At 39.1% G+C, this 27,302-nt stretch overlaps 2 protein-coding genes across 5 annotated transcripts in view; one reads left to right on the top strand and one right to left on the bottom strand.

Moving 5' to 3' along the window:
* NPTN (neuroplastin) overlaps positions 1-3,697 on the top strand; it is a 33,634-nt gene extending 29,937 nt beyond the window's left edge. Inside the window, exons 6-8 of one of the 4 annotated variants that reach the window (XM_026855778.1) lie at positions 1,577-1,598; positions 2,088-2,161; positions 2,599-3,697. In XM_026855778.1, coding sequence (XP_026711579.1) covers positions 1,577-1,598; positions 2,088-2,148 — 83 coding nt within the window. In that variant the 3' untranslated portion in view covers positions 2,149-2,161; positions 2,599-3,697. The remainder of the gene's footprint in view (positions 1-1,576; positions 1,599-2,087; positions 2,162-2,598) is intronic. The other 3 variants (XM_026855781.1, XM_026855779.1, XM_026855780.1) reach the window with 3 other exon arrangements.
* The window catches only part of REC114 (REC114 meiotic recombination protein), a gene marked incomplete at its 5' end in the record, with an annotated part of 60,599 nt that continues 36,173 nt past the window's right edge, over positions 2,877-27,302 (bottom strand). The window contains 4 exons of the mRNA XM_026856003.1: positions 2,877-3,961; positions 6,644-6,712; positions 8,555-8,767; positions 12,834-12,917. Coding sequence (XP_026711804.1) covers positions 3,800-3,961; positions 6,644-6,712; positions 8,555-8,767; positions 12,834-12,917 — 528 coding nt within the window. The remainder of the gene's footprint in view (positions 3,962-6,643; positions 6,713-8,554; positions 8,768-12,833; positions 12,918-27,302) is intronic.

The raw sequence follows: 27,302 nt of genomic DNA, 5'->3' as shown, positions 1-27,302 counted from the left end.
GGGGGAGCTGGGGGTTTGCTCTCTGTCCAGGGCTCGTCCCAGCCAGCGTGCGGAGCGCGGAGCACAGCCTACTTTAAGATCTTTTGTGAATCAAGAGATGTTTGTGGAAGGAAGTTCTAGATTTACTCTACTGTGCTTTGTGTTTCAGTACCTGATGTGTCTCTGTATATCGCCACTGTATATACAACAGCACATTGATGTCTGGTTGTCCTTACTAGTCCTAGTTCTTTCTGTATCTTGTCCGATAGTGTTACTGTTGCTGGTAATGGACTTCTGTGGACACTGGTGTGTCGCTAGTGTGTTATTTTGGCTGTAAAGCTCTTGGTTTGTGGTTAGTTCTTTATTTTTTTGAAATATTTTTTTGTTCCGGTCACTGTCTGTGCTAGCGGTGGCTTTGCCTATCCGTTGCCTTGAAGGTACAGGTGGAGTAATGTCCCCTCTGACCGACATTACTCCCAGCGTGTGCTCATGCGGATGCCTACACTGTTAAGATCGTAATTTCCATAACTGCTTCATGTGCACTAAGCACCCTTGTGGAATCCTGCTGAGAGTTTCTTAAAGACTTCAGTGAAAAATCCCTCTAGCACGAGGTGGGAACGGCAACTGTTGAGTGCCAAAAACAGCAGGTCCTGAATTGGTCCCCCCAAAATACTTTTACAGGAGCATTAACTTGCTGAATTGATTTCTGTGCTGCTGTTTAAATGCACTTCTGTCTTCTGTACTGCAGCTTGGGAGCAAAATAACGTGTTTTATAATTCAAAAAAATGTTCAATTGGTCATGAAAGAGCTAATGCGAAACATTACTCATTGGCAGATTTTTTTTTTTCCCAATTCTTAAAAGAGAATATTTTTGCCGAGACACAGACAGAACAATGCTGTCAGTCTTCTGTAGCTGAAGTCTGTTGTGTCTGAAGGTATTACAACACCCCCAACTTTTCCTGGTGTTTTGGGCCCTGTGCTCTGTCAGACGCATGCACAATGCCTGCTGCTATCCAAGGACTACGTTTGGGTACTTGAATCAAGTATTGCACCTTCAACCTCCTCCTAACCTGGTCCGTTTTAATTAGACATTGAGAAAAATGGATTATGTAGAGGTTGTATCATGCATGGAGGAAGATGAACATGTGGTGTATATACCCTGTTGTGTATATACCAGTAATTACCCATCAGCAGTTGAAGAATGGCTAAAAAAAAAAGCAAGAAAACCACCAGCAGGATTTTACAACTGAAACGTTGGTTTGTCCTCTCATCTATTTTTTATGAGATTGAACCACTGGAACTTGGGGACAAGATGAGTCTGACCATATTGCAACAATCTGTCCGCTACAGTTGCAGTTCTTCATGACAAGCATTCAAAGTGTTAACTAAAACCATTGAAGCAACATACCTGCCATTAAAACTTGACTCCAGAAAAGTAACTCCATGAACCTTTGCACTACCAAGTGGAATGGCCTTTAATGCTGTAGATAGATTGGTTTGCTGTTTGCAGTTCAGATGGTGTATGGGGCAAAGACTGACTCTCTTCTTCTTTCCTTCCCTTGTCTTTCCCTGGATCCTGTCTGAATTCTTGCTGCAGATGATGAACCAGCTGGGCCAATGTAAGTGTGTTTTAAGAAAAAAATATTACTGAGCTTAATCAGAGGGTTAATGGGAGTTTACAGTGGGTTGGTATTACGTGTGACATGACTAATGGTAATGGACCCTTTGGTTTGTTGCTTGTTAGTACTGGAGTAAAGAAAAGTGGCACCTGCAAGGCTCTTCCTAGAAAAACAAATATTGCTGAAGTGACGTGTGGACTGCCTGGCATAGCCCATTTGATATATTTTTACAAATACCATAAGCGGAAAAAAAAGCTTCTTCAGTTGTGAAAAGGAAGCAGTAAAACTAGGAAGCATGTGACAGGTATAGGAGGTGGGTTGCACTGGGCAAGACGTGACAAGATCCAAAGTCTAGAAGCTGTGTTGTCCTTAGCCACTTGAGGTAGGAGGAGGAAGAATGAAATGCTATTTTAACTTACTGTGTAGAAAGACTTTTTTTTGTCTGCTTGTGATTGATTTTGGTGCATTTTAAAAATTATTTTTCTCCAGGAAAACCAATTCTACAAACAATCATAAAGATAAAAACTTACGCCAGAGAAACACAAATTAAAAATGCTCATCATGTAAGTATGACTCGCACACGTCTCGGAAACGGTCAGGCTAAAGTCCTCCTTTTTCTGTAGTGGTTGGGGTGCATAAATGTAACCTGTTCCACCTATTAAAAAGTTCCCAGCTGCTCGGAGGAGGGCACGAGCCTTCCTGCCACGCTTCGAAGAGCACTGGGAGTTCTCAAAAGATCTCTGTCATAAAATATGCAGGTAGTTTAATGATCCAGTAGCTGTCAAACTCAGTGTAATAATCACTGCTATTGCTAATAAAAAAAACCCCAAACCCTTCCTCAGTCAGTCTTAAAATCTGGAAGGTGACCTTGGTCGGGAAGCCTGTGTCTTCGTTTAAGACCGAGACGGATGTTAAGCGCTTTGATTGCACGCTGTTATGGCACATGATGTTGAAAATGCTGCCAGGCATTGACTAGCACCTTTTCTCATTTCTTTTTTAGAGCTTTAAGTTTCTGAGAGACTGATGGCAATATGACCTGCTAAATTTAAGGGTTGGAACTCTTGGTTCTAGAACTCCAGTTCTGTCTGATTTTTTTTCTTTCTTTTTTTTTTTTTTCCTTTCTTTTTTTTTTTTCTTTTCAAGTGAGCAACAATATGACTGTCTAAAGCATGCCTTATTTAGCCTCTCCTGTAAGGATGACCTAGCCAGATAAATTTTAATAATGCTTCAGTGTAGAAGGTGTAAACTATTTTGGGCTTGATGTGCTGTGAATGTTGCTTTTTTTTTTTTCCTTAATCTATTTAAACATTAGTAGTAGTAAGTCAGATCACGCATGCGCCATTTTTTACTTCCTGTAGCTGTTAAAATTGGCAAAGCTCTAAAACGCACTGCTGCCATCTAGTGATACTTTTTGTAAAGTACAGCAAAACTTAAAAATATATACAATATATATTTATATTTGGGGGGAGGGGGAAAACCAAACTACAGTAATTGTGTTTCATTTTTAAGCTGCTGATATTCATTCCTTACTGTATGTCTGAAAGATGAGAGAATTATACTGTTCTGGTACTTAGAGAAGTAATATAAATTGAAATTATTTTAAGGGCTTAACCTATATAGAGAGACTTGGGTGTCCTATAATCAGACTTCAAAAGCTGGAACGCTTCGACGTGGTGGTGGAATGCAGTTGAAAACAAAAACAAAACTTCAGTTTATAAATATATATATATATATGATTGCTTTTTAAGTGATTTTTTTTTTTTGTTAACTCATGTAAATTCTCAAATCCTTTTGCACTGATGTGTTCAACATATTCTTGTACATTCAATTCAGGCAAACTTTTATAATTTTCTTTTTTTTTGTTTTTGTTTAAATGATGAAATGTTACAGCATGGTGATATTCTATGCAACTAGTTATACTCTTTAGTTTGACACTGTAATTTCTCATGATTTAAAGATTGTAGAAATAGACCTAACAGGGTTCTCATGATGTGCGTAACTGTAGATGCATGAACTTGTGTTCTGTGTATTTGTTGAAGTGCAATGATGTATAAAAAGTGGATTCACCTGTTTTTAAAAATAAAACACTGACAAAAAAATCGTGTGAGACTTTCTCAAGTATTTAATCACACGTAAGTTTGTGTATCCCAAGTGCTGGGTATACTGGAGTGTGTATTCCAGTGGCAGTAAGCTGGTATTTCTCAACCTTCTGTGATTTTTTTCAATTCCTTCTCCACATCTTCCACAAAAGCTGGGAAATTCTGATCCATGAGACATAAGCGAATGAAGGGCCCCAGCTCCTGTGCACGCCACGCTGCATGCTGATACACAAGGGGGAGCTCAGACTTCTTTTTCAGCACAGACTGTGAAAGTTAAACACAAAGGTGTTGCACTGATCTTGGCACCGTTACATGGTTTTTCTAACAATGCAGCTACGTCAAACTTTTCCTTCAGTATTTAATAAAGATGCACCTGCCTTGTTAATAATGCTGTTTGAATACTTTCACTTGGGTATGATTTGTTATATGTAACTTTTTCTCTGATACCTGGATCGGATTTTAGTATAGCTTTTATGCAACTTCGAATTCCTTTGCAATTATTTGTCAGAAATGCCAATTGCCTGGGTAACATCCATTTTGTGTAAAAGAAGATCCTGTATGAAGCATATGGTTATGCTTACACATTTCAGGTGGCAGTACAAGTACACAGTTTTAAGCTCTTCATTTCGCAAGAGGGCTTCTAGCAGTAAATTACGGGGCTTTTTAAGAGTGAAAACATCCTTTTCAGGCCCGTTTAACCCCAGTGTTTTCCCTTGGTGGTGGGTGCACAGCATGCATCATGTTGCTTTTCAGTGTAAAACTGGTGGCAGCAGTTTAAGACAAAAAAGGACCCTGTGGAGGCTGAGGTAGCCCCAACCAGTGCCACCCAGCATCCCCAGGCGCTGCTGGCTCATCCCCTGGGCACACTGGAGGAACATGCACATAGGTTATTAGGCACCTCCTGAGCACTTTCTGCGCTGCTGTTCCTATGACAACGAGCTGAAGGAGCTCGACAAAAAACTTCATGGCGGCAGCTGCCAGTGGTCCTGCTGGATGTGAACCACCCTGACGATACAGTGACTTCACAGTTCTGAGGCCCTACTGCAGCCAGGCCCTTGTAAATGGTGTTATACCAACATTGTTCTATTGTTCAGGCTATAAACCCCACCATCCACTCGGCCTTTAACCTTCTTTACCTGTCTGTGCTGAAGTCATTAAACCTACAGCATCAGTTACGGATGCTCTTTAGGTACTCTGCGTGAGAGAGCAGAAGCAAAGAAAATCACTGAAGTTACTTTCATGGTGAGGTAAGTATGATGTGCAGAGGCGGTGAATGGTTTATCAAGGTGAATGGTTTTGTTCCTGGGGGGAAATGCTGAATGATACCTATTTTTTTTTTTTTTTTTTTTTTAAGTGCTGATAGGAGCAGCACAGGCTAAACCAAGCCTCTCCATCTGGGAAAGGCAGAATTGCTGTTCCCTTCAGTCAGGCCCCTGCTTCTGCTGCTCGAACCAAAATGTCTAAGCCAGCTGGCAGATGGGCCAGGCACGCCGACAGCTGGAGCATAGCTGTGTCTGACTTGTGGGAAGGAAAACAACCACCTTAATATTTTTGATAATCTTATTGTTGGTTCACATTGCACTATTGCTCTTTTCCTGGTGGAGAAAAATATCTTTAAAGATTGTTGAGTGTCTTTTCTCTTGCAGATTTTTTTTTTATAATACTTAAAACCAATGCTTCCTGAAGTGGTGGAAATGGAGAAATTTAACTCCAGAGTGTTCTAGAGCGCTCGCTTGAAAGTTAAAGCAGGGAAAAGAAGTTCAGCTCTGAGCAAACTTTGTAGGGCAACCCTGTGGGCCAGGGCCTTGGAGATCCCAGCTCGGAGCACAGTTATGTTAAGCTGAATAAGAAGTAAAAGGGCAAGTAGAAGAGGAGGTAGGAAACTATCAAGGAGTTTTCTTTGTGCTGGGGAACTGTAGTAATTCAAGCAAGAGATGGATAAATGTGTACAGCAAACACAGGCCTCGCTGGCAGAAAGTTTGTTTGAAGCAAGTATTGTGCTTCCTCCTTACGCAGGGACCACAGAACGGCAGTTTTTAGAAGTTGTTTATAATGTGGGCAGTAATTTACATTTGCTAGTGTTACCTCTTAAAGCAGAGATTGGTCATGAAAAATACAGTTGCTAAAGGCAAAGTGCGTTGTTTGATCACTCTTGATTGTTGATGCACTCCTGTTGCATTGTACAAGGACGGTAACAAAACTGTTGTTAATCAAACAGCAGGGCATGTAATACAGGTCTTGCCACCCAAGGAGAGTAGGGGGAGCTCTGTTTTCTGAAAATAGAGGTGTTTAAAAAAGGCTTTTTTGGGTTTAAGAGATGACAGATTTGTAATAGGCAGCATAGGAATTGTCCCTTAAACCACTGATGTGAATAAACATTGACTTGATCATCCTGTGAATATGGTAAAGACCCATAGAAGCAACAGCACAGAGAGGTTGGGAGGAGTTCTATCCTCAGTCATCTCATCTTGTACTGCCCCAGATTCACAGTAAACAAGCAACAGTTAACTTCCAGGGATTTTTAAAGATGGCTTTCCCCTGGGCTGCACAGTGAAGCTGCCAGTTGGACTGGGGGATCTTTTGCAGTGGGTCAAGGATGGTTGGTATTTTCAGACTTGAGCTATGTCTCTGCTTTCTGCAGAGCTAGAAGAACACAAAACCATTCATTTGGATGTGACCTCAGGGTATTTGTTTGCTCTCAGTATGTGGTTTGTTTTTATGCAGATGGGGTAATTACACTGAAATACCTGGTTTTGCAGCTTATTTCCTAGCTGCAGATCATTACACAAGATCCTGTGTTTTTGCTGGTATAGATGACAGCATCCTGATGTTCAGTGAAGACATTTACCAGATGTTTACAGAATAGAAGATAGCTTGTTCTCTCTCCGTGCCCAAGAGATTCAGTTACAGGATCTAAATATTAGATTTTTTTTTTTTTTTTTTTACCTGTGCTAGCTGTGTTACAGATAGTCTATCTCCAAGGCTTGTACAGGAATCTGGTAGAGGCTCATCTGGCTAGAAAATACCAAATGCAAATAAGGGCTTATTACCAAGCAGAGTGTGGGTATGTGCAAGAAGGGAAGTAGTTCCATTTTTAGAGATAACGGGAAGAGAATGTGCTTAGCTACCTTATGCAGTAAAAAGGCATCTTTTTATGGAACCTGAATGCACATCTGCTCAAGTCTTTAAAAATGAAAGATGTGAAATAATGGGCCTGTAGTTAAACTGTCACATCTAAACTAAGGTAACTTTTAAACTACTTACTGGAAGTAACTTTAAAAAATGCTGTGTATGAATGCTCACCAGGAGCATGCTTTTTGCCTTCCCATGGGTCACATCACTGTAAATCTTTTCCATCTTTTCTTTAGACCATCTGGTCTAAGTTGTCAATTCTATTTTCTGAGTGAAGCTTTCAGTCTAACTTCTGGAGCAAGAGCATTATTAATACCAACAGTATGAACTGCACTGTTGGTGTTCAGTAGTATTCTGTCCTGAAATAATTTCTTTACCTTAAAGTTGCTTTAACTTACCAGGAACTAAGCAAAGCCCAAAGTATAGGTAATCTGCTTAGAGAATAAACAGCAACTCTTGAATCAGCTCTTGAAGGTCTCCCATATGCTGCCTTGGAAATGGTATAAGTCAAATCAGCAATATATTTTTCCCCCCGCCCTTTCACTACCAAATATGATTTCATTGTCCAGCAGAGTAGGATCTTCCTAGATTATGCCATGAAAATTATACAGCTGAAAGCTTTGACATTCCTTTTTCAGGGCTTGGTCCTGATACTTTTTATCACATACCCAAGAGGCTTCCTGGCTAAGTTAGCTGCAGGGATGTTTTTTAGAGCTGGTAAATGCAATCCTCTGGATACTCAAGAGAGCATATATTTAAAGATTAGTCACCCCCAGCAACATTAGCTGCCATTGCCTTTCCCATTTACCTTGGAGGAGGTAAACATTCTGTTCCTACCCTGAAATCACTTTTAAATGTGTCAGGTTAACACAAATTGATACAACTGCATATCTACAGTTACTAACACTGCAAAACAGGAGTGAGTAAACACAAAAAGGAGAACACGGTTCACAGTTACTTAAATGGCTCTGATCATTTTTCTTGCCCTGTATAATTTTTCTGAAAGTCTGCCAGGTGGTTCCCAGCAGTCTTAGCTGAAATCCACACTAATGAAACTGTAGATGTGTTTTTGGCAACTATTCAGCTCTCATCTGATCCCTATTCTTTTTTATTCACCCCTCAGCAAAAAACATTTAAGCTTTCCACCAAACCGTGCCACCATCTGATTGGGAATGGGTCAATGATACTTGGTGGCAGCATTTGCTGCCATTTCTTCTAATGGTTGATAACTATCTGTGTTTGCCTGAGCCCTTCATTTCCAGGCTCCCTGGCTAAGGAAAAGTTGAAACCCTGGAATAAAGCCTTTTTCTCACCTATAAATCTCATTCCATATTCTTGCTAATACTCTTCCTATGATCACGTGCAATGTGTATATTAATTTTGGTTATTAGTGATGTCTTGGAGGCCAAAATGAAGGCATCTGCTTGCTCCAAGGCATGTTACAATAAGTGTGAGGAGCTAGAACCACTTTTTTGAGATAGGCTAGGAAAAGGGGAATGTGATAGCCAGGTTCAGCAGCTGACTTCCTGTATAACTCTAGCCCTGTTCACTAGCCAGGTTTCCTTGCATGTAAACTGAATTTTGGGTTTCCCAAATTGTATTTCCTATAGATGATCTCATAGTTGCCAAAAACTTTCTTCAGAAGTAAAATTCGTCATTTACAGATCTAACACTAGTAGTTCATTATTATTCTGTTTTTCAATATGAATGTTCTTGCTTACTTACCATATATAGTACTGATGTATTTTGTTCAGTGTCCTTCACTTCGTTGTCACCACTAGGCAGCTGACTGAGACTGTGATAGAGATTCTGGCTTTGTTCATCAGTTACTTGAACCGGTACGTACTCTGCAAGTTTCTGAACGCAACTGCAGCAGTGTTCCAGCATCTGTTCTTTTGAATCTCCACCAAACTGAACACGAAACATGCGGCATTCATTCTGCTCAAAAACCAAAGAGAAATTAAATTAACTGTGAATCCCCTCAAACTATTTTGATTTAATTAAATTCCTACTTGTTAAAGTTAGGAAGAAGGTGATACATTTTTGGATCACTGCACCAACTTAAAGACAAAGAAGCTTTTTCCTGCTGTATCTTTATTTTGCCCAGCAGCTAAAGCAGATGACTATGAATCCCAGTTCAAAAATCAGTTAAAAAACCCAAAGAGAAAATGGTGAGTGAGTAGAGCCACTTGTGAACTAAATGTCTAGCCAAGTGAATAAATCTCACCAGGATGACAGTTTTTAGACAGAGAGCAGGGAAATTAAGTTCTTATTGTTGCTGCAAGTAGTATCCCATATATACCAACTCTGAACAGTTATTTGTGACAAAAAAAATGATACTAAAGTAAGCAGAAGTTAACTTTGGAATCTAACCTCAAAGTTCCGGGAACTGTATGTTCCATTTAAGATTTATGTTGCTGTCTGCATCAAACTCAGCCTTCCCTACCTACCTGGTCTGCCTGCGTGTAGCTACGCATACAAATTCAGTTTGGCACCCCAACTGGGAATGCTGCTGTTCCTTGAATAGAAGCTAACACAGCCAATCAGGAGTGCAAGAAACTCGAATGCATTACTTTAAACAGTGAAATACTAAAAATAAAAATAAACCTGGATAGCTCTGACATCCCTGTATAGGTTGTCAGGCTGTACCATAATAGATATTTTAAGTACATGAGGTCCAGCAAGCTGCACTGAAAAGGGAGGACTGAAGAGTCCGTCGTGCATGATAAGCTTGTCCTAAGCACACTGAACTGATGTAAGGCAGATACATACTGAGTGCTTTTGTTTAGGGAGTGAATTAATGGGACTGTTTGATCTTGAAATTCCAAATTTAATCCACAGTTAAAGTACTAGAAAATAAGTAAGTTTTCTTTGGATTGACCTAGCTTATTTGAGTCTTCATCCTTCTGAGATTCCAATGTCAAACCCGATTTTTAAATGACTAGACACACTGCTAGACTGCTGATCACAGGAATACAAGGACATCTTTCACTTTAAAGATTTTTGTCTCCAAGATGAGCCAGTTTTTCACGACAGCCTGCATGTTTACATGCATGTTATTTTAAGATGCTTGTATTGCGTAAAATGATTTTTAAGGCACCATAAGCATAAAAGCTTGTCTCAGTACCTTTTAAGGGGAAAAATGTCAAATAATTCAAACTGTAGCACTCATTTTACCAGTGCCCAGTTACATTTCTTCTAATTAACTAAAATGTCAACTGAACTGGGTCAGCTTCACATAACTGAGAACTGACTTGTGGGTATGCCAGACAGGTGAGTTCTCATTAAAATGACAGAAAGGTAACTTCCATCTTAATTTGAATTCCTTCTGCAGACTTTCAAAGAACACTTGTTTTAGTTACCCTTACAATTCCTACATCCTTTTTCAGTCTGAGGTATTTGTGTCAGCCTCTGTTTTTTCACAAGGAATGTTAAATACTTAAGATTGCAGTTTGTTTTCCTTCTGTAAAGAGAGCGAGCACTCAAATTCATCTCAGATGATGTCAAGTTTTAGCATATATGGAGTACTGGACAGTGACACCTGAGCCGTGCAAGAGCTGAAGTATTAAAAAACCTTGAGGTCACTTGGGTCATCAAATTTGCATCGCTTCCCATGCTGGGCCACAGGGGTGAGCTCAATGAAAACGGTATGAAGGGAAAGGACTTACTAAGAATATTAAGAACATTTGTTTTGCTACTGCTTACAGATTGTTTAATATAAAAATTTTTATCCATAGAGGCACATCAAAGACTAATGGGAGAGAAGCAATTGCTAGAGATGGAGCTGTCTAAAGGGCAGTCACAGCCACGCAGCTGTTTCTTTCAGCTCAGTGTAAGGCACCACCATGCACCTGACAGGTACGGCTTCAGAATCACAGACTCCTGTGCTTCACTGAGTAAAATTTCCACTAGTACAGCTGAGTTTCAATAGTGATTTGTGACAGGCATCTTCTCTACGTGCCTTGTTCCTTTAAGTATGTTAAAACTAATCTTCTCAAAATACAGTTTAGAAACTCATTGTGCTAGCTAAGAGTACACAGTGCCCTATTAAAGTCATATATCATAAGAAATCAGGAAGTTTTACTATAAATGCAATATTGATGATTCCTTACAAAAAACAAGGAATATGAGATAAATCAGAAATGATACTGTAGTATTTAGTTGCCCATGCTCCTTAGTTGCCCTGGACAGTCAGATACATAGGACCTGGCTTTTGAACACCTAGTTTGCTTTTCTCAGGTTAAATGGTTTCTGCTTGACTCTTTCCTTACTTCGGTGTAGCAGGGTTGAGACGTAACCCCTTACACAGTATGGCTGGCTTCCTGAATTTTTAAAAATATTTTTGAAGATCAGCGCAGAAGCTATATACACTGATGACATTTAAGAAATCACTTCAGCTACAATTTAGGATATAAAGTAGAGAAAATCTATGATAGGACCACTGCAGTACCACTAAATCCAGTTTAAGTTGTGTGAATTTATGGTAAATAAACATTTAGATGCACCAAATTCATACAAGACAATTCTAATATTCCTCCTTTTCTGAACTGTCTCCCAGAGCTTTGTTCCAGCCTTACAGTGGCTGTGATGATTTTCTGTTTCTTGTGAGATGCAGCAGAATCCCTCAACTCTGTGCTGGGGAAGTGGTTCTATTAATAAATGCAAAGGAAACTGATGATCATCTGATTCATCAGAACTAATTACTACAACAGTTTGATAGTTGTCTTCAGTGATACTCCACATTTTATAAGAATCTGACAAAAACAGAGAGCAAAGGTGCTTTGGTTTCAGGCAAGCATCACCCATGAATTTAAAACAGTTTAAGATACTTATTTATGCAGTTCCTAGTGCCACCATTAGACTAGGCTTATTCTGAAACGAGTACTCATGTTTAGACAACGTTTATTATGCCTCACATCTGCATTTATCTTGCAATTAACAAGGCATTCTCCCCTCTGCAAACTATATTGTTTGGTTTATAACATCTTATAATGAAATATTTATGTCTTTCATAAAGTAAATCAGATAAAAGATCAAAATACAACTAAACAGGAATTTTTACAGTTTTCAGCTATTCTGGATATTGCTATTATCTGCAGTTACAATAACCCAGTCTGTACCAGAGTTCCTGTCAGGGCAGAATGCCAGAACATTTCAGAATACTTGAGATATTTTTATGTCTTAATAGTTCTGTGAACAGGGCAAAGAGTTAAAACTGATCTCTAGCAGCTACTGAACAAGGGGCTCATCATCTTTTTCCAGAATTCCCGTTTCTAACAGAAATGACTTCTCTTGTCAAGTAGAGATAGTTAAAGTAGAGGCAGATGTTTCTGCTGAAATAAACAAAGCCTAGACACTATCAGGGGAGAAGGGAGAGCTATGCTCATTTTGAAACAGGCTCTGTTTCTGAAAAACTTGGTGAGTGGTCAGTGTAGATCAATCAGAGTTCATCTAAGAACCAAGAAAACTGAGATTTATAAAGTTGGTAACAAGCAAGTGCCATTTAATTATTTAAAGCCTAATCAACCATTTCTCATGAGATCTGAGGGCAAGACCAGAACTCTAGGTCCCTTTCATTGCTTTGAACCCCAAATGCCTGGATCACCAGCCTGCCACTACTGTGCCAGGTGTCAGGGGCCACAAAATGACTTAAGTAATTGTTTCTTTAGATATTTTGTTTGCCAAAGCAAAGCATGACTCATAGGTAGCATGCTTCTGTACATCTAAGAGAATCACTTCATCTTTTTAACTGTTAGCTATGGCTGATAGGTTCTAAAATAAACACCAGGCTAGCTGTTTTAGTAGCTAACTCTCAGAAAGCAGTCTAAAAGACCTATTTGCAGTTACAAAAGACACTAAGATGATTAAATCCATTCTTGTTTAATATCTAAGAGAAAAAATTATATAGTTTACAGTATCTCAGATCTTCTGGTTTAATTTTTCCAGTATTAATAAATTTAATACAGAACTGTGTTAGATATCAGAAATATTAAAAGCAGTTCACCTTTGACTGTGCACGAAGCAGCAGGCAGTCTGCTCTTCTTACTATCTTTAGCCACTTGTGGGAATCAATTAATGAGAAGCCCTCCTGAAATAAAGCAGAACACAAGCTACTTGCACAACAAACATGCAACGCTCAGAAGTACACACTTACATGATGTAATTTAATCCCAAATGAAGATCACGCATCTGCAACTTATGCATCTGTCAATTGCCAATATGTGATTTTTACAACACTAGGAATTAAACCTGAATCTGTAGCTCCAGTAGCAACACTATGTCAAGGTACATTCTAATTTCCATATATATTTGACATTTATATTTGTGCAGATTATTAAAGTCTCAATGAAACGCATAAAAAACAGCAGCAGAGAGCTTTAAATTCTTCCGCATTCCATGAAGTTGCCCGAGAGGGCAGCAGAGGGCAGGCAAACCTGAAGAATGGGAGAACAGTTGTTTTATCTAAGGCCCGGAGAGGTATTTTCTCCAGATGGAATTCGGGTAAACAAGAAGCAGCTTTGATAACTTGATAAAGATGTTTTTATAAACCAGTTGCATCACCTGTCAGTCTCTTCAAACAAGATGGACTGCTCAGCATTCTGTAAAAATACCCCAGGAAGCTGAATACATCACATAAAAATTGCAAGGCAGTGGATTGTGTCTACCAAGGTACTTTCCACAGACTGCCATAGTCATTAGTTAGCAAAGTCTCAGAGAGGGGGGGAACCAAAGAAATTTAAGGGCAGGGAGGAGATTACCTATCTGTTTTATCTGAACTTGTAATGCCTTCAATGACCATGGGTTTTCGCATAGGCTGCTTTTCATAGGTGTCCTAAGGGTCAAGAACCAAAATCATGTCCATCCTGGACCACCAGCAGAGTGTTTTTGCAAGTTACTCTCCATCTTATGTAGGTCCAGGCTGGAAACCATCTGCCATTCTATTTTGGTACAAGAAGTCAGCTCCCTAAGACACTGCTTTTACTCTGCTGGCACTGGCTTTATAGCCTCATGGAGCAATTCCATGTAGATTTTTAACTGAACTTTTATGAGAGGAATGTCTAGAAAGCATTGAAGAGCTGAACCAAAGGCAAACTGGATCACAGACACAGACATATAGCTGATTGTACACCTGCTCTGATAACTCTGGAATGGTAAGACAGCATCATAGTATCATTCCCAGAAGATCTGAGGTCAGAGGGAGAAAAGAATTTCCCTCTGCACTGTAAAACCAGGTGCTGACAGCAGGTAAGATAGGCCTGTCACTTGCAGCATGTCTGTTTGCACTGAGGACATTCAAGATGCCAAGGAGGACTTGCTAAGGTGTGAAAGGCCTCAAGGTCAAAAGAATAGGAAGACCTCACTTTGTGACTGATGGGAAGCACCAAACTAGCCTCTGCTCTCACAGAAATCAGTAAAGAAATCTGGATCCTAAGTGGGACGAACTGCAAATGAAAGACCTTGCAAGAGAAAAGTGCTTCTTATATGGTATATTGGTGTGTTTTATATATATATATATATATATATAAAACCATATATATATATATAAACATATATATATATATAAACATATATATATGTCCAGCTATACTTCCATGGTGCAATTAGGCTGCTGAAGCAGCGCAGGAGGCTGTGTCCAGCATGCTGAGGGCACTCTCCCTCCACACACAGACAAACCCCTCTCTGATATCAAATAGGAGGAGTCTCTGAAGAAGGTCAGTGTCACATAGTCTGAATTTATGCTTTACACAGTAAAGGAAGCCTGTGAAATGCTCTCACTCCTCTGTACCCCTGACATTTTAGCATCCCTGCCTTTGGAGTGCGCAGTTTCAGCCACTTTCACCCAAAAAGTCTGGTATACAGTTGTTAAAGTTGGGGTAGGGCAGGGGCGAGAAGATACTTAACAGAATGCCTGAGGAATGAGATGGGATTAGTAGGCTAAGAAAGAGTGCAGCACTGGTAGAACACTTCTAGAATAATCAGTAGCACTCACATGTTATATTTTCAATTGCATTGTAGAATATATTACATTGTAGAATATATTACTTTGAAATTTGGCTAAGGACATTAATGGCTGTGCAGATTGGCTCCGAAACATTGTTTGATGCTGAAAATGTAAAAGCATCAGCAAGTTGTGCTAGCAATTGTGCACAGCAGAAAGTTACGTCAAAAGTCAAGAATTTCAGTCATGCCAACAGGATGGAAATAGCAGCATCTGCAACAGCCAAAATCCAGCATTAATTGTGCATCTGCATTGCAACACAAAACAAATCTGCATTGTACATGGTTGTACAAAATACAAAAATACAGATTTGTTTTGTGTACATGAGCAGTACTTTAGAGGAGACATGGAGTGACATCCACCTACAATGCTTATCAGCTTGTGCAGTGCTCTGCAGCCATAGTTGCCAGAAGGGATCTACTAAGGAAGCAAGCAAGGAAAACAGAGTTGAAGTCAGAGGAGTAAGGTACAGCTGACAGTGCACTCAAGGAGGGAAACAACTGGTTGCAGAAAATGTACGTAGTGCAGGAGAGTTTGAATGGGCAGGGGATAGGCTCTCAAGTTGGAACAGAGAAAGATGGGATATGTAGAACTGAAATATAAAGCAGAAAAAAATATTTTAAATGATCTGAAAGCAAATGTTCTCACTGTTTGGAATGCAACAGACCAAGTGCATTTATATTTATCTTTGTGAAATAAACACAAACTAACCTAAGGTGAATTTAATCTCAGCACAAGGACTTCTTTCTCTCTTTAATGCAGTAAATATTGAACCTCTTTTAACTTACTTAGCTTGAGGGGTATGTCCATACCTTCTCAAAACACACAGGCCAGTTCAAAACTGCTCACTCTGGATAAGCAGGGATGCTGAGTTCTGGGCAACCAGCCAGCCCAGGAGATGATTTTGTGTTGGAGTGTGACAGCTGCTCATGCTTACACACTTAGTGCTTCCTGCCATAGGGAATTTCTCCACTGCCACTTGGTCTTCCTCTGATTCCACTACCAAGCCCCAGAATGTTAGTGGAGCAATTCTAATATCGCATTCTTTCACTAGGCCGCTTTAACTTGTTGCCACTTGTGCTTACTCTGTTTATTTCAAATAGTTACTGGTTTTGATACATACCAACTGTTTCTATGTTCCCATATTAAGTCTATTTTTATAGTGTTTTTCCTTTCACTGTAAGATGTAGGTTGAACAATGTTGTCTCTTTAAAATAATGTTTTCAAATAAATCATAAAAGGCAGACAATGTTTAACTTTTCTACCAACTATTTTGACATTCCCCAGGTTGTCATCCTTTTATATATTCTGTTTCTGAGGTAAAGCAAGCTGGAGAAAAACAGCATTTGGAATTTTTATTTATGTACTCCTAATTATTCAACTCCATCCCCAAAATTTGCTTAACGGAAATTTAATTTACTTCAAGTTTAATTAACTGAAGAACAAAGCAGAAGGCATTTCCTTTCCTCTGGCACTTTCGGTTGATTGTATATTGCCAAGCAGAAATGAGTAACTAAGAATAGCTAAAGCAAACAGCAAAACTCAGGGCAGTACTTGAGCAGTACAACAGACCCGATTTGGCACAAGCAAGCTACCTGAAAAAGGAGAGGGAATGGTTTAGACAGACTCAGGTCTGCAGAACTAGTCAGACTGAACTCCATCAGTAAATTGTTTATATCAGTAATTGTCATTACAGTCAGGATCCTCTAGATTTTCCTCAGTCCTAAGCAGTAAATAAACCTGATTTTGCACCATGTTGAGGGCTATTCTGTTCCTTGTGGCTTTTCCATGTTACCTCAATCAGTATAGACTGTATTTGAGGCAGCCTGAATAAGACAAAATAAGATTATTAACAGTAACAGGCCACAACAGTAAGAATCCTCTCTTTTGTCAACAATGAAATAGTTATGAATTTGCATATGAAGTTAGGTCAATGAATTCAGAGCAACAGGAAGACCACAATAAATCTGTCCCTTGTTTTATCACTTAAAGTCAAGAGGATCTCTGCCAACACCCAGGAGCCTGGTGTGGGGTGGATCCTGGAAGCTGCATGGCAATATATTTGAGATTATAGTCCATTTGTGCTTTCTGAGAGCTAATGAATTGACTCTAAACCTGCTCTGAGCATATGCACTGATAAAGAAAAAAGTAGTACTCCCTCCAGACTGCTGCTGCCACCATGCTGACAGAAATACAGAGAACAAAGCAGCTGTGGTCCCTGTTCCCCTTGAGCAGGCAACATACCTAGCTGCTTTACGTTCGGAGCTGGTCATTGCCAAGCAGTACCACGAGCAAAGACATATGACAGTACAAGATTAATCAGGAATATAGAAAAAAAGGCAACCTAGAACTGGTTAGGAACATAAGACCTCAAATGTTTACAATTTGAAGAGATAAATGACAGCGCTTTTCTAAGTTTGATTATTAATGTTCAGTCATGCATATACTCCTGTTATTCTCCAGGATCATACTTGTAAGAACACTGTATTAAAGGAAAACAGTTTCATGCATCTCTGACAAAAATCTAAGTCACTCAGAGAGAGGACCCTGAGCAGAATTAAGCTGAAGCAGAAAACAAAGAAAGACATTTCCCAAACATTTTGGAAGCAGGCAAGATGTGACACCTTACATGAGGCAGAGAAGCCAACAATGCTGGTCTAGCCTTACAGCCATCTAGCTGGTCATTAATTGGGAAATACTTTTGTTCTGATTTCACATTTCAGCATTCAAAAAGCTGCTGGATAATAAGGCCTGTGAGCTATGTTGGAATGTACTGCATTAAAAAAAATATATTAATATTTTTATTACTGCATCATCTAGAAACCCTGTGGTGCTAAGCAACATAGGAACACAGGAACAGATTATCCATTTTATGTTAGATTGCAATGTGTTTAGGCAACCCTATCTTAACTAAAAATTAATATATATTTAAGAAATGTTATTTGTGTAACAGTTCAGCTATGCTGGCTTGCATCAATTAGTTTGGATTCACTCATTCGTGAGACATATGTTTTCAAATGAAACTTAACTGTGTAAACAATATTTTAGGAATAAAACTTTCTTTTTGCCACAAACATCATATACTCTGCCCTTAAATTACAACCAATATTAAAAAAGACAAACAAAAACCCAGAATGCCACACACAAAGCCACACATTCTCCAGCTTTGGCTGCTTCTTATAATAGCGTCATGAAATGCAAATAAAACAGTTTGTTCACAGTTCAGAATGAACATATGCGTTGTATAACATAGTGGATTAAGGAGTCAGCTGGGTGTCCCACAGACTGGGAATGTGCATTTGTAAGAAATGATGAGTTCAGCGTGAGATCAAATGAATTTTATTGTATTAATGAATATCCCAGTGCACAGATGCCAGAGTGGTCCTGTCTGGTAACTGAAGCAAGATGGCAGAAGAGAGAAGCTAAATGCCTTGGACAACACTGCCTGCCTGCACTACTCTGATTCAGGCTGGGCAGCACCATGGCACACAATTCCCCAGAAAACAGAGCAATCTTCTACTTGCAACAGCCACGCTCAGTTTCCAGGGAGGCACGTATGACAGTTCCTAAATACATTCATTTCCCAAGGTAAGTACCAAGATAGAATTGGGAAGCAAAACTAGCACAGCATGCTGCATGGTGCCTTTGCAGGGTGAAAGAAGAGATTTGGGGAAAGCACTTTTCTGGGGAAGGGTAAGATGCTCTGCTGCTCTGAGCACCCCAACTGCAAGCTCATGCAACACTGCACAAAACCCACAGGGATGGCTTAAATAACCTGCCATTTTCCCCAGATGGAGAGAGGCACTGCCCAGTTACTGTGTTGTCCCATCCAGAACTCCACACCATGGTTCTATTCACCATGCTGAGGATATAAGTGACAGTGAGAAATCTTTTCAGAAAGAATATTCACTGTCTAGGTTTAAAGTGTAATTTGTAAAGTTAGAAATACCAACATTTTGGACCTCTAATATTCCAGGTACTATTATTACTTAACAATTATACTGATTAACACCTTGCTTATTCTCAGAAATGACTAATTTGGCAACAAAGGAACGGTAATATTATTTCTAGCTATCTACACAGTGTGGTAAATACATCTGGTAAAAGTTGGCAACAGAATAGAAATATCATAGTTGAGAACACTGTTATCTGAAAAAGCTTGTAAATTATGTTCAAGGATTATACTGAGCACTAAAGTAGAGGCAAATTGTGATGTTTTCAGAAAACAAGTAAAACTGAAAACATGTTCACAAGTGTTTGCTTGAAACCTGACATAGAGATTATAAATGAAATGCTTGCATATATCTGAAAAATATTGATTTTTAACTCATTGCCTTCCCAAAAGAGATTGTGAGTTGCCATTTTACACTTTTAAAATTAGAAAACTGCTTATTCTATTAAAAAATTGAAAATTCTTCCTTTAATTAATGACTGTAGAATAAAAATGTACTTCCAGCTTCAAGTTAGAAGTTGTGAAAATTAAACTTTGAACATAATTCCAATCAAATCTTCATTATTACCTTATACCACACCCCAAAGTATAAATTTTCCTTACTTGAATCTTTGTCCAAGATCTAAATAAGGCCAAATACATTAGGTTTTAGTCCTGCAGTATGAGTGGTCTTGAAAACTGAATCAAGAGTAGGAGTGTCAACATGACCAAAAAAAATATCCCCAAACATGACAACTTGTACAGGAAGCAGAAAGTTGTCCCTGCAAAAATTTCCAAGCTATATGTCAGTATCCAAATGAGTCCTGTATAGCATGATTGGGAAGACAGAAGCACAGCAGAAGCCATGCACTTCACAGGCTGCATGCAATTTAGACTTCAGTGTAAGCATTAGCTGTCTCAAAGAGATCTGCAGAATACAGAATAGAGAGTGGAAAGAGGTGAAAGGCCAAAAGCAACCCAACCAACCACGGCTGACAGACAGCAAGCTAACTGGAATAAGGAATAAGCAGATGTTAAGTTCTACATTATATTTTTGCAAGCTTTTTTTTTTTTTTTTAATCCCCAATCTCTTGGAGCCGGGTCTTAAATCTTACTGTTAAGCTTGTTTGATTGTGGAAAATAACACATTGGGGCTGAACTCATTTAACAGAGTGCTCTGTCTCTACAGAGGCAGGAAAGCTAAATGAAGTAGCAAATACAGGACACACGCAGCCACCCTTGAGACAACCATGCCCAGGGGACTCAGCGACCCATATCTTTTGCCAAAGTGCAGAGTGTTAGGTGCAGGAACATGTGCTGCCAGGTGTCAGCTTTCTAGAAAGAGTTCCCCCAGATGGGTACAAACTACAGCCCCTTGAAGGAGTCAATAGCAAAGATAAGCCTCTAACTCAGGACAAACCTTGACATTTCATAGTGAGAACCTGACTTCATTTTTTCCTACACTACACTTTAAGAGCAGTGACACTAAACCAGGGACCTGGATGCTCATGGGTTTAACTGGCTAAAACTCTTCAGGGCATCCCATCAAGTCATGTTAAGCAATTTTTAATTCATGATACAAAATATATACTTCCCTAAATCAATACCATATGTTAAACTCTATCTTTAGGGTAAATACATTAATTAATAGGTATCACTACTCTTTAAAAACTATTCTAATAGTTGGGTTTAGAAAAATTGGGGCAAGAGCAAAGTAAAGATCAGAACCCCTTAAAATGCTTTACTGCTGCCAATACTCAACACATAATCCTTACACAACAGGAATGTATCATATCAAACATGAATGGGGAAGCTAATGCAGAAAGATGCTCAGCTTGTCCAAAACAATCATGTCAACAGCACATGTTGAAATCAACTAAAATAGAAATTTTGGAACTACAATTGTGGCACTGAAAAAGTCATTCTATTCTTTCAAATAGCAATCAGAGGGCTTCTATTAAAAAAACAAAACAACCTTCCTCTAGCTTTGCAATGTACTACCACTAAGCAGCATTAGCAACCTGCTCACTTCCCTAGGTTTCTGTCAGATGCCCTCATTTATTGCACTGGGACCTTCGTCTACCAAAGGCACTGTTGTGAATATCATCTCAAAAACTTGGTGCCTAAGATTCAGGCACTGTAAAAAGAGCATCAAGAACATTGGAACGTCTCTGAATGCTTGCCTAATTAATGAGGTCAGGATCTGCTGTATCCTAAGCACTGCTCACTTAGAAGTCATGAGGGGACCAGGAGGGCACTAAGGACATTTACGCTTTAAAAGATCAGGTCACAAATCAATTACTCTGGATTAATTTTATCCTATTAAATAAGTCCTCTTCACAATTTCAATGTTTAATTTGTAGGATATTAAGAATTCTAGCACTGGAATTAATTGCATCTCACAAAACACCGAAATATAATTTTCATGATGTGTTAATTCAAAGGAGGGAAAGGAAATAAGAGTTGTGGTAAACAGTACATGATGTATCCTGAGAGTATGACCAGAAATTGACAGAGATGCTGTTGAGATATTTCTGTTAAAATTCCATTATCTACAGAACGCAAGAATGAGATTCTTCTGCCATAAAATATACAGTCTGTTAGGCAACACTGCAGCAAAAACAGGTCCTAAAAATATATTATGTAATTTATTTCCAAATTAAGAACTTTATTTAAAAGAAATCTAATCAAAACACCCTTTGATTTGCATTACACATCAGGGATTTTTATGTTCCACTCTCTGAAGTTCCATTTACCCTCCTCTTCATTCCGTTTGGCTGATCACTGGAAGTAGATTGTATTTTTAAAGAAAAGTAGTTAAAATAGTTTCAAATGTGTGCCTGGAAGTGTCATTAAAGAATGTTTAAAATGATCTTACATGCATACCCCTTCTCCAAAAGTTTACTGATAGAATCACTGAACATGTCCACAATTATTTGTTACAGTAGCATGGAAGTACTTTAATGACCAGTTCTGGCGCATCCTCAGATACCATAATCAATTGTTTCAAACTTACAGCACCTCACCACATAGTAGTGTGCCCAGCACAAGGTATTTACTAATCTGCCTGGTTTAGAAGTCCTGACGCTTAGTGTGTACATTGTAGCGTTCTTTTCAGAAAAAAAAATAGTATTTCAGTTTCCATTAGTGAAAAGACTGCTAGAAGGGTATTCATTAAATATTATACTATTTTATTGCTCTTGAAAATAATTCTGTAGTCTTCTGCTAAAAAAAAGAATTTTTTGTTTTGCATTAAGAAAAGTTTTAGGATATGTGAATATTTTATTGCTATTTTATAAATGCTGTTCTTAGAAATAGATAATAGAAGAGCCATGGTCTCACTTGGTTCTAGATACGACCATTCCTTAAAGAAAAGAAAAGCTTTCTTAACACTCCTGCTTTAAGAAAATAAAAAAGACTAAGAGAATACAAAAATAAATCCATTATAGAGAAAATATTTTGATATCAAGTCAGGAACACTTGAACATTCTTCCTAGAATGCATCATGTAAATCCAACCATCAATGAAATAAAGATTTCCATTTCTACACAACTTCCACCTTAGTTTTGTGCAAATGGAGTTGTAGGGAATGTTGTACATAGATGATAGACACCAAAGAAGAGGATTCGCTAAGTAAATAACTCAAACATTATCTGCACACTGAATTTTCATGCTGGCAGGAGAATACATTACAGAAAATAGTTTATGTATTTTAGTATTTCATAAATCATTACTTGACATGAAAAAAATTTGATGAAAGAATCACTAAGCAACAGAATAAAATGTGCCTTCATCCAGAAAAGTTTTTTTTGTAGGGCCTGTGCTCACTAAGAGAGCCAACATTGGGAGCTATCACTAGCACACTGGCCAGCCAAGATCAGTTTAGCAGAGAACTATGAAGCTGATCAGCACTGAGTTCAGGCAAGCATTAGTTCAGTTAACATCACTGTAAGAATGAACAAAGAAAAGTTCTATGTGAAATACAAAACAGCCAAAGTCTGGAAGTTCACACTTTTCAGTATGTGACTTTGATTTTTTGCTGGACTTTTAGAAGCATCCACCCACAGTATTATCAGCATAATGCAGAGCTTGCTGGCAGCTGAAAAGGTTCATTTTGGCTATTGTAAAATGTACACACCACTGAAGAACAGATGCACTCTGACTTTTATCTTCCTAAAGAAAATAGAAGATACGAACCAAGATAGTTTGCATCTATTAATGCACTGATTTTACTACATTCCTTGCCAATTTAAAACCAAAAGAGATAAGAATATATCATACTACAGTACTACTCACTCTAAAAGCATCCAACTAGTAAGTTTTCTTTGTTACAGATATTGGTTGAAAACTTCCCTTTTTTTAAAACTCTTACTTAGGATGGTTCACGTTAAAAGTCCTGGGGTGTGACAGGGGTTCCTGCTCTACTATTACTGCTGCACTTAAAAAAAAAAAGTTAGGAACATTTACTACTGAATGAATTCTTGAATTTAGTTAGTAGTTCAGTTCATTCTTGGATTACTGTGAAGAGGGGGAAAAAAATCCCTTTATTATTAATCCATGGAAATTTTACAGAAATACAATAGTTATTCAAGTTGAGAAGGAAATGGTGTCCCTGTGACAGATTTGAGACTCACTTTTGATGTACTAGAGGCTCCTGGTTTTGAGGGAACTGCATAAAAATTATTGTAGCTTTGTACCTTGTTCCTATGCAGAGGTACAAGGTACAAAGCTACAATAATTGTTACCCAGTTCCCTCAAAACCAGGAGCCTGTAGTACATCAAAAGGTCTGAAGAGTGGAGATTAGAAGATAGATCAAAAGAGTAGACATCAACAACTTAAAGGATGCAGTGACTACATAGCAAGAAACAGTTCTGTAAGTACATCAGAGGGAATTTCAATGGAAGCGAGTAAGGCAGCACCTATGTGTTGGAGAACACCTTGGCAATAAAAAGGAAATATCCAGCAGCTGAGGCCAGCAAGTAGAAATGAGCATATACAGCAAAATCACGAGGTGAATAATTCCAACAGTTGCAGCATTCTATCAAACTTGATACATTCCCTCTGGAGCAGAAACTTGTGCATTATCCTCTGTGACAAAATGTCCATTATAATGGACCCCCAGTGAGAGGATTTGGTCTGTGACAGATTCAAAAGAACTATATGTACTTAGTCGTGCAAAGCCTGTTTAAATATTGTGACAGGTTTCTGACATCTCCAGAGAGCTGGAGACTAGAGGGAGATAGACCCAGTGAGATGAACCATTTCTGCAGTCTGATTATTCCTACAGCAATAACATAGACTGCACAGGATTGCAACTTTTTTATTCTTTGGCATCTCAGCAAAGAGCCTGCAAAATTTCACCAGTGGCCTGTGCAGTTCTGGGTAGCTTTGAGTCTACAGCCTTGTAAGCTGTTATCTGATACTGGCCAACAGCATCACTGCCTGTGCTGTCTTCAGCACAGTCCCGGTGCATCACCCTTCTGTTTGATGATAGTGGCTGTTTTACCAAAGAAATCCCACAGACTGTTCTTGAAAAGAAACTGAAAAGATACCTGTAGATTAGGACTGTCCCAGGAAAAAGAATTTTATCATGGCATATCAGTCTTACATAGCATTGGGAAAGGGGCGCATTTCTGGGAGGGCAGGTGCCTCAGAGACAAGCCTAAGCAGTAGAACTAAGCCAGATGTGCTGGACCATCCCTTGTAAAGAGGAAACCTGACAGAGTTCTGAAGATGCCCACCCAGGTTCACAACTAGCTGATTGGGTATTTGCTAGGTTTTGAGCAAGTCAAAACTAGTGTGGCCAGCAGGGACAGGGAAGGGATCTGAGCCCTGTACTGGGCACTGGGGAGGCTGCACCTTGATTACTGTGTTCAGTTTGGGCCCCTCACCCCAAAAAGGCCATTGAATGACTCGAGCGTGTCCAGAGAAGGGCAACGGAGCTGGTGCAGGGTCTGGAGCACAGGTCTGATGGGGAGCGGCTGGGGGAACTGGGGGGGTTTAGTCTGGAGAAGAGGAGGCTGAGGGGAGACCTCCTGGCCCTCTACAGCTCCCTGACAGGAGGGTGCAGAGAGGGGGGATGAGTCTCTGGAGCCAAGGACCCAGCACCAGGCCCAGAGGGAATGGCCTCAAACTGTGCCAGGGCAGGGTCAGGCTGGCTCTGAGGAAGGATTTCTTTGCAGAAGGGGCTGTTGGGCATTGGGATGGGCTGCCCAGGGCAGGGGGGGAGTCCCCATCCCTGGAGGGGTTGAAGACTTGGGTTGAGCCAGTGTTGAGGGATCTGGTGGAGTTGGGAACCGTCAGGGGGAGGTTCATGGTTGGACTGGAGGAGCTTCAAGGGCTTTTCCAATCCTGATGATTCTGTGATTCTGTTAAGAACACTTAAGAGCTGGGAGGACTGCAACTGCTCCAATCTCTGAGAAACAAACAGACATAGGACATATTGTAGCACTGTATTTCACACTAGTTTATTCCTGCATGCACAGAACACACCTGCAGCATGATCCCAATTACATGTGTTTGAAGAAGGGCACTCAAAAGAATTGGCAGTCAGGTTTTAAAATGCATGACATCAGTTTTGTATAACTTTTCTGTAACACTTAAAATGTTGTTAGTGTTGGCCTTAGGGTTGGTATAGAAGCATTGCCAAAATAAATGTTTTTTAAAAAATCCCAAACAACTTTTTTTCTTTTAAACTCTCAGTATTTCAGTCATGTTTACCAAGCATGTCTGTTCCACCTCTATTCTGCACTATTCTTAGGCTGTGATCATTACTGCAGTATTTTAGTGTCTCTTAGAAGCTGAAACAGACCTGATAAATCTCAGAAATTCCTCATCTGGCATTTCAAGCAAGACAGCTGCCTGAAAGCTTCGCTAGCCACTAAACCCAAGAGCTGCAAGCAAGTGTTTTTCTCAGCCAAGTCTTTATAAAGCTCTTCTTCCTGCACTCATCCCTTACGACAGCACACTTTTATCTGCCCATTGTTGCTTGCCAGATGCTGTCTTTGCCAGACAGAGTCCTTGAAGAGCTACAGCTTTTGTCTGTGCCTTTTTTGCTGTTTAGTTAGTTATTAAAACTTACTTTCAGCTGTGAAATAACACGGTTATTTAAAGGACATTCTACCAAGTAATATAAGTCTACTAAACAGTTGCAGCCACCTCATCAGGATACTGAAAACAGGACCAGCCTCAGGAAAGGTGCATTCTGCACTGATTCATTCCAAGCATAAGTTGGGAAGAGATGGCAGCAAGTCTCATTTCAGTTGCATTTCTTTTAACTATCTTGACTTTCAGCTACTTCATTCCTTTTCCTTATTCAACACAACTGCTACAATACTCTCCATGTTCTGTTTTTACCTTGTCCAAGAACATTCAACTTGTACTCACTAAATATGTGAGTCAAATGCCATGTCTTGTATGAGGGGTATCCAGACCAACAGCTGACAGCTCTGTTAGCTCATTCATTATCTATTCAATATTCTTAACACACTCAGAGAGCAAAAAATATTCAAAATATCCTTGGTTCTCCCCTTATACTTAGAAGACATTTCTGTGAGTTTAAAGACCTTTTAAGAGGCACAGTAAAAAGTAGTTTATAAGCTTATACATATTAAAAGCTACAGCATACTCTTACATATTCTGCATTAAAAAAAAAAAAAAAGAAAAAGTCTTTGTTTTCTTAATACTGCAGCATCTTCCAGTGGTTTGTAATAGCTTTCTAATATATTTATCAGCTATTTCCTAGTTGTTATCATCACTCAGTATCGGTGATATGCACTGAACATACTTGATTCTACTTTCCAGCACAGGCCTTCTGTCAGGAATATCAAACCAACTCCTTCTAGATGGAGTGTTGCTTTTAACTTCTCTGGTGTCAGTTAGTAGCTGCTTAGTACAGGCTACAGGAAAATCAGTTGACACAACTCTGAAGTTGTTAATTTCTCTCCATGAATGTAAATTGTACGTTACATCATATTACCCAATGTAGAAAAAAACATACCCTTTGATAAGCCAAATTATTAATACTAAGAGGTCATTGGCAAGAAGCTAGATGGATCATATAGGAAAGTACAATTATATTTTTCCTATTTAATACTAAGAGGTCATTGGCAAGAAGCTAGATGGATCATATAGGAAAGTACAATTATATTTTTCCTATTTAACAGTATATTTTCTGTTTTCTTAGGCAGAATTGTGAAAAAATGCCACATATCCTTCAACATCAGCAGCACTTAGTATTACGTCTAGATTTTTAGAACCACAGAAATAACACTCTTCCTCAGTATGGAATAATGCATTTATTATTATTCTGATAAATGTAGAGAGAAAGGAGCACATGAGAATTACCATGAGCAAAATATAATTAGCAGGTTCCTTTCAGTGGGAAAGAACTTTAAACTGAAAAGGGATATGAAGTTAATACTGATGCTAATATGAAAGGAGAAATGTTGTTTATATGAGAAACTTACCAGTACTGTTCGCCCTTGGGAAATAAAGAAATGCCCAGATACAACAATGGTAAGGGTAAGATGGCCTGAGTCTT

Source organism: Athene cunicularia (assembly GCF_003259725.1).
Source record: "Athene cunicularia isolate RWA chromosome 10 unlocalized genomic scaffold, athCun1 chr10_part1, whole genome shotgun sequence".
NCBI classification, from domain to species: domain Eukaryota; kingdom Metazoa; phylum Chordata; class Aves; order Strigiformes; family Strigidae; genus Athene; species Athene cunicularia.
Note: the sequence above shows the minus strand (reverse complement) of the source record. Positions and strands in the feature narration are given on the sequence as shown.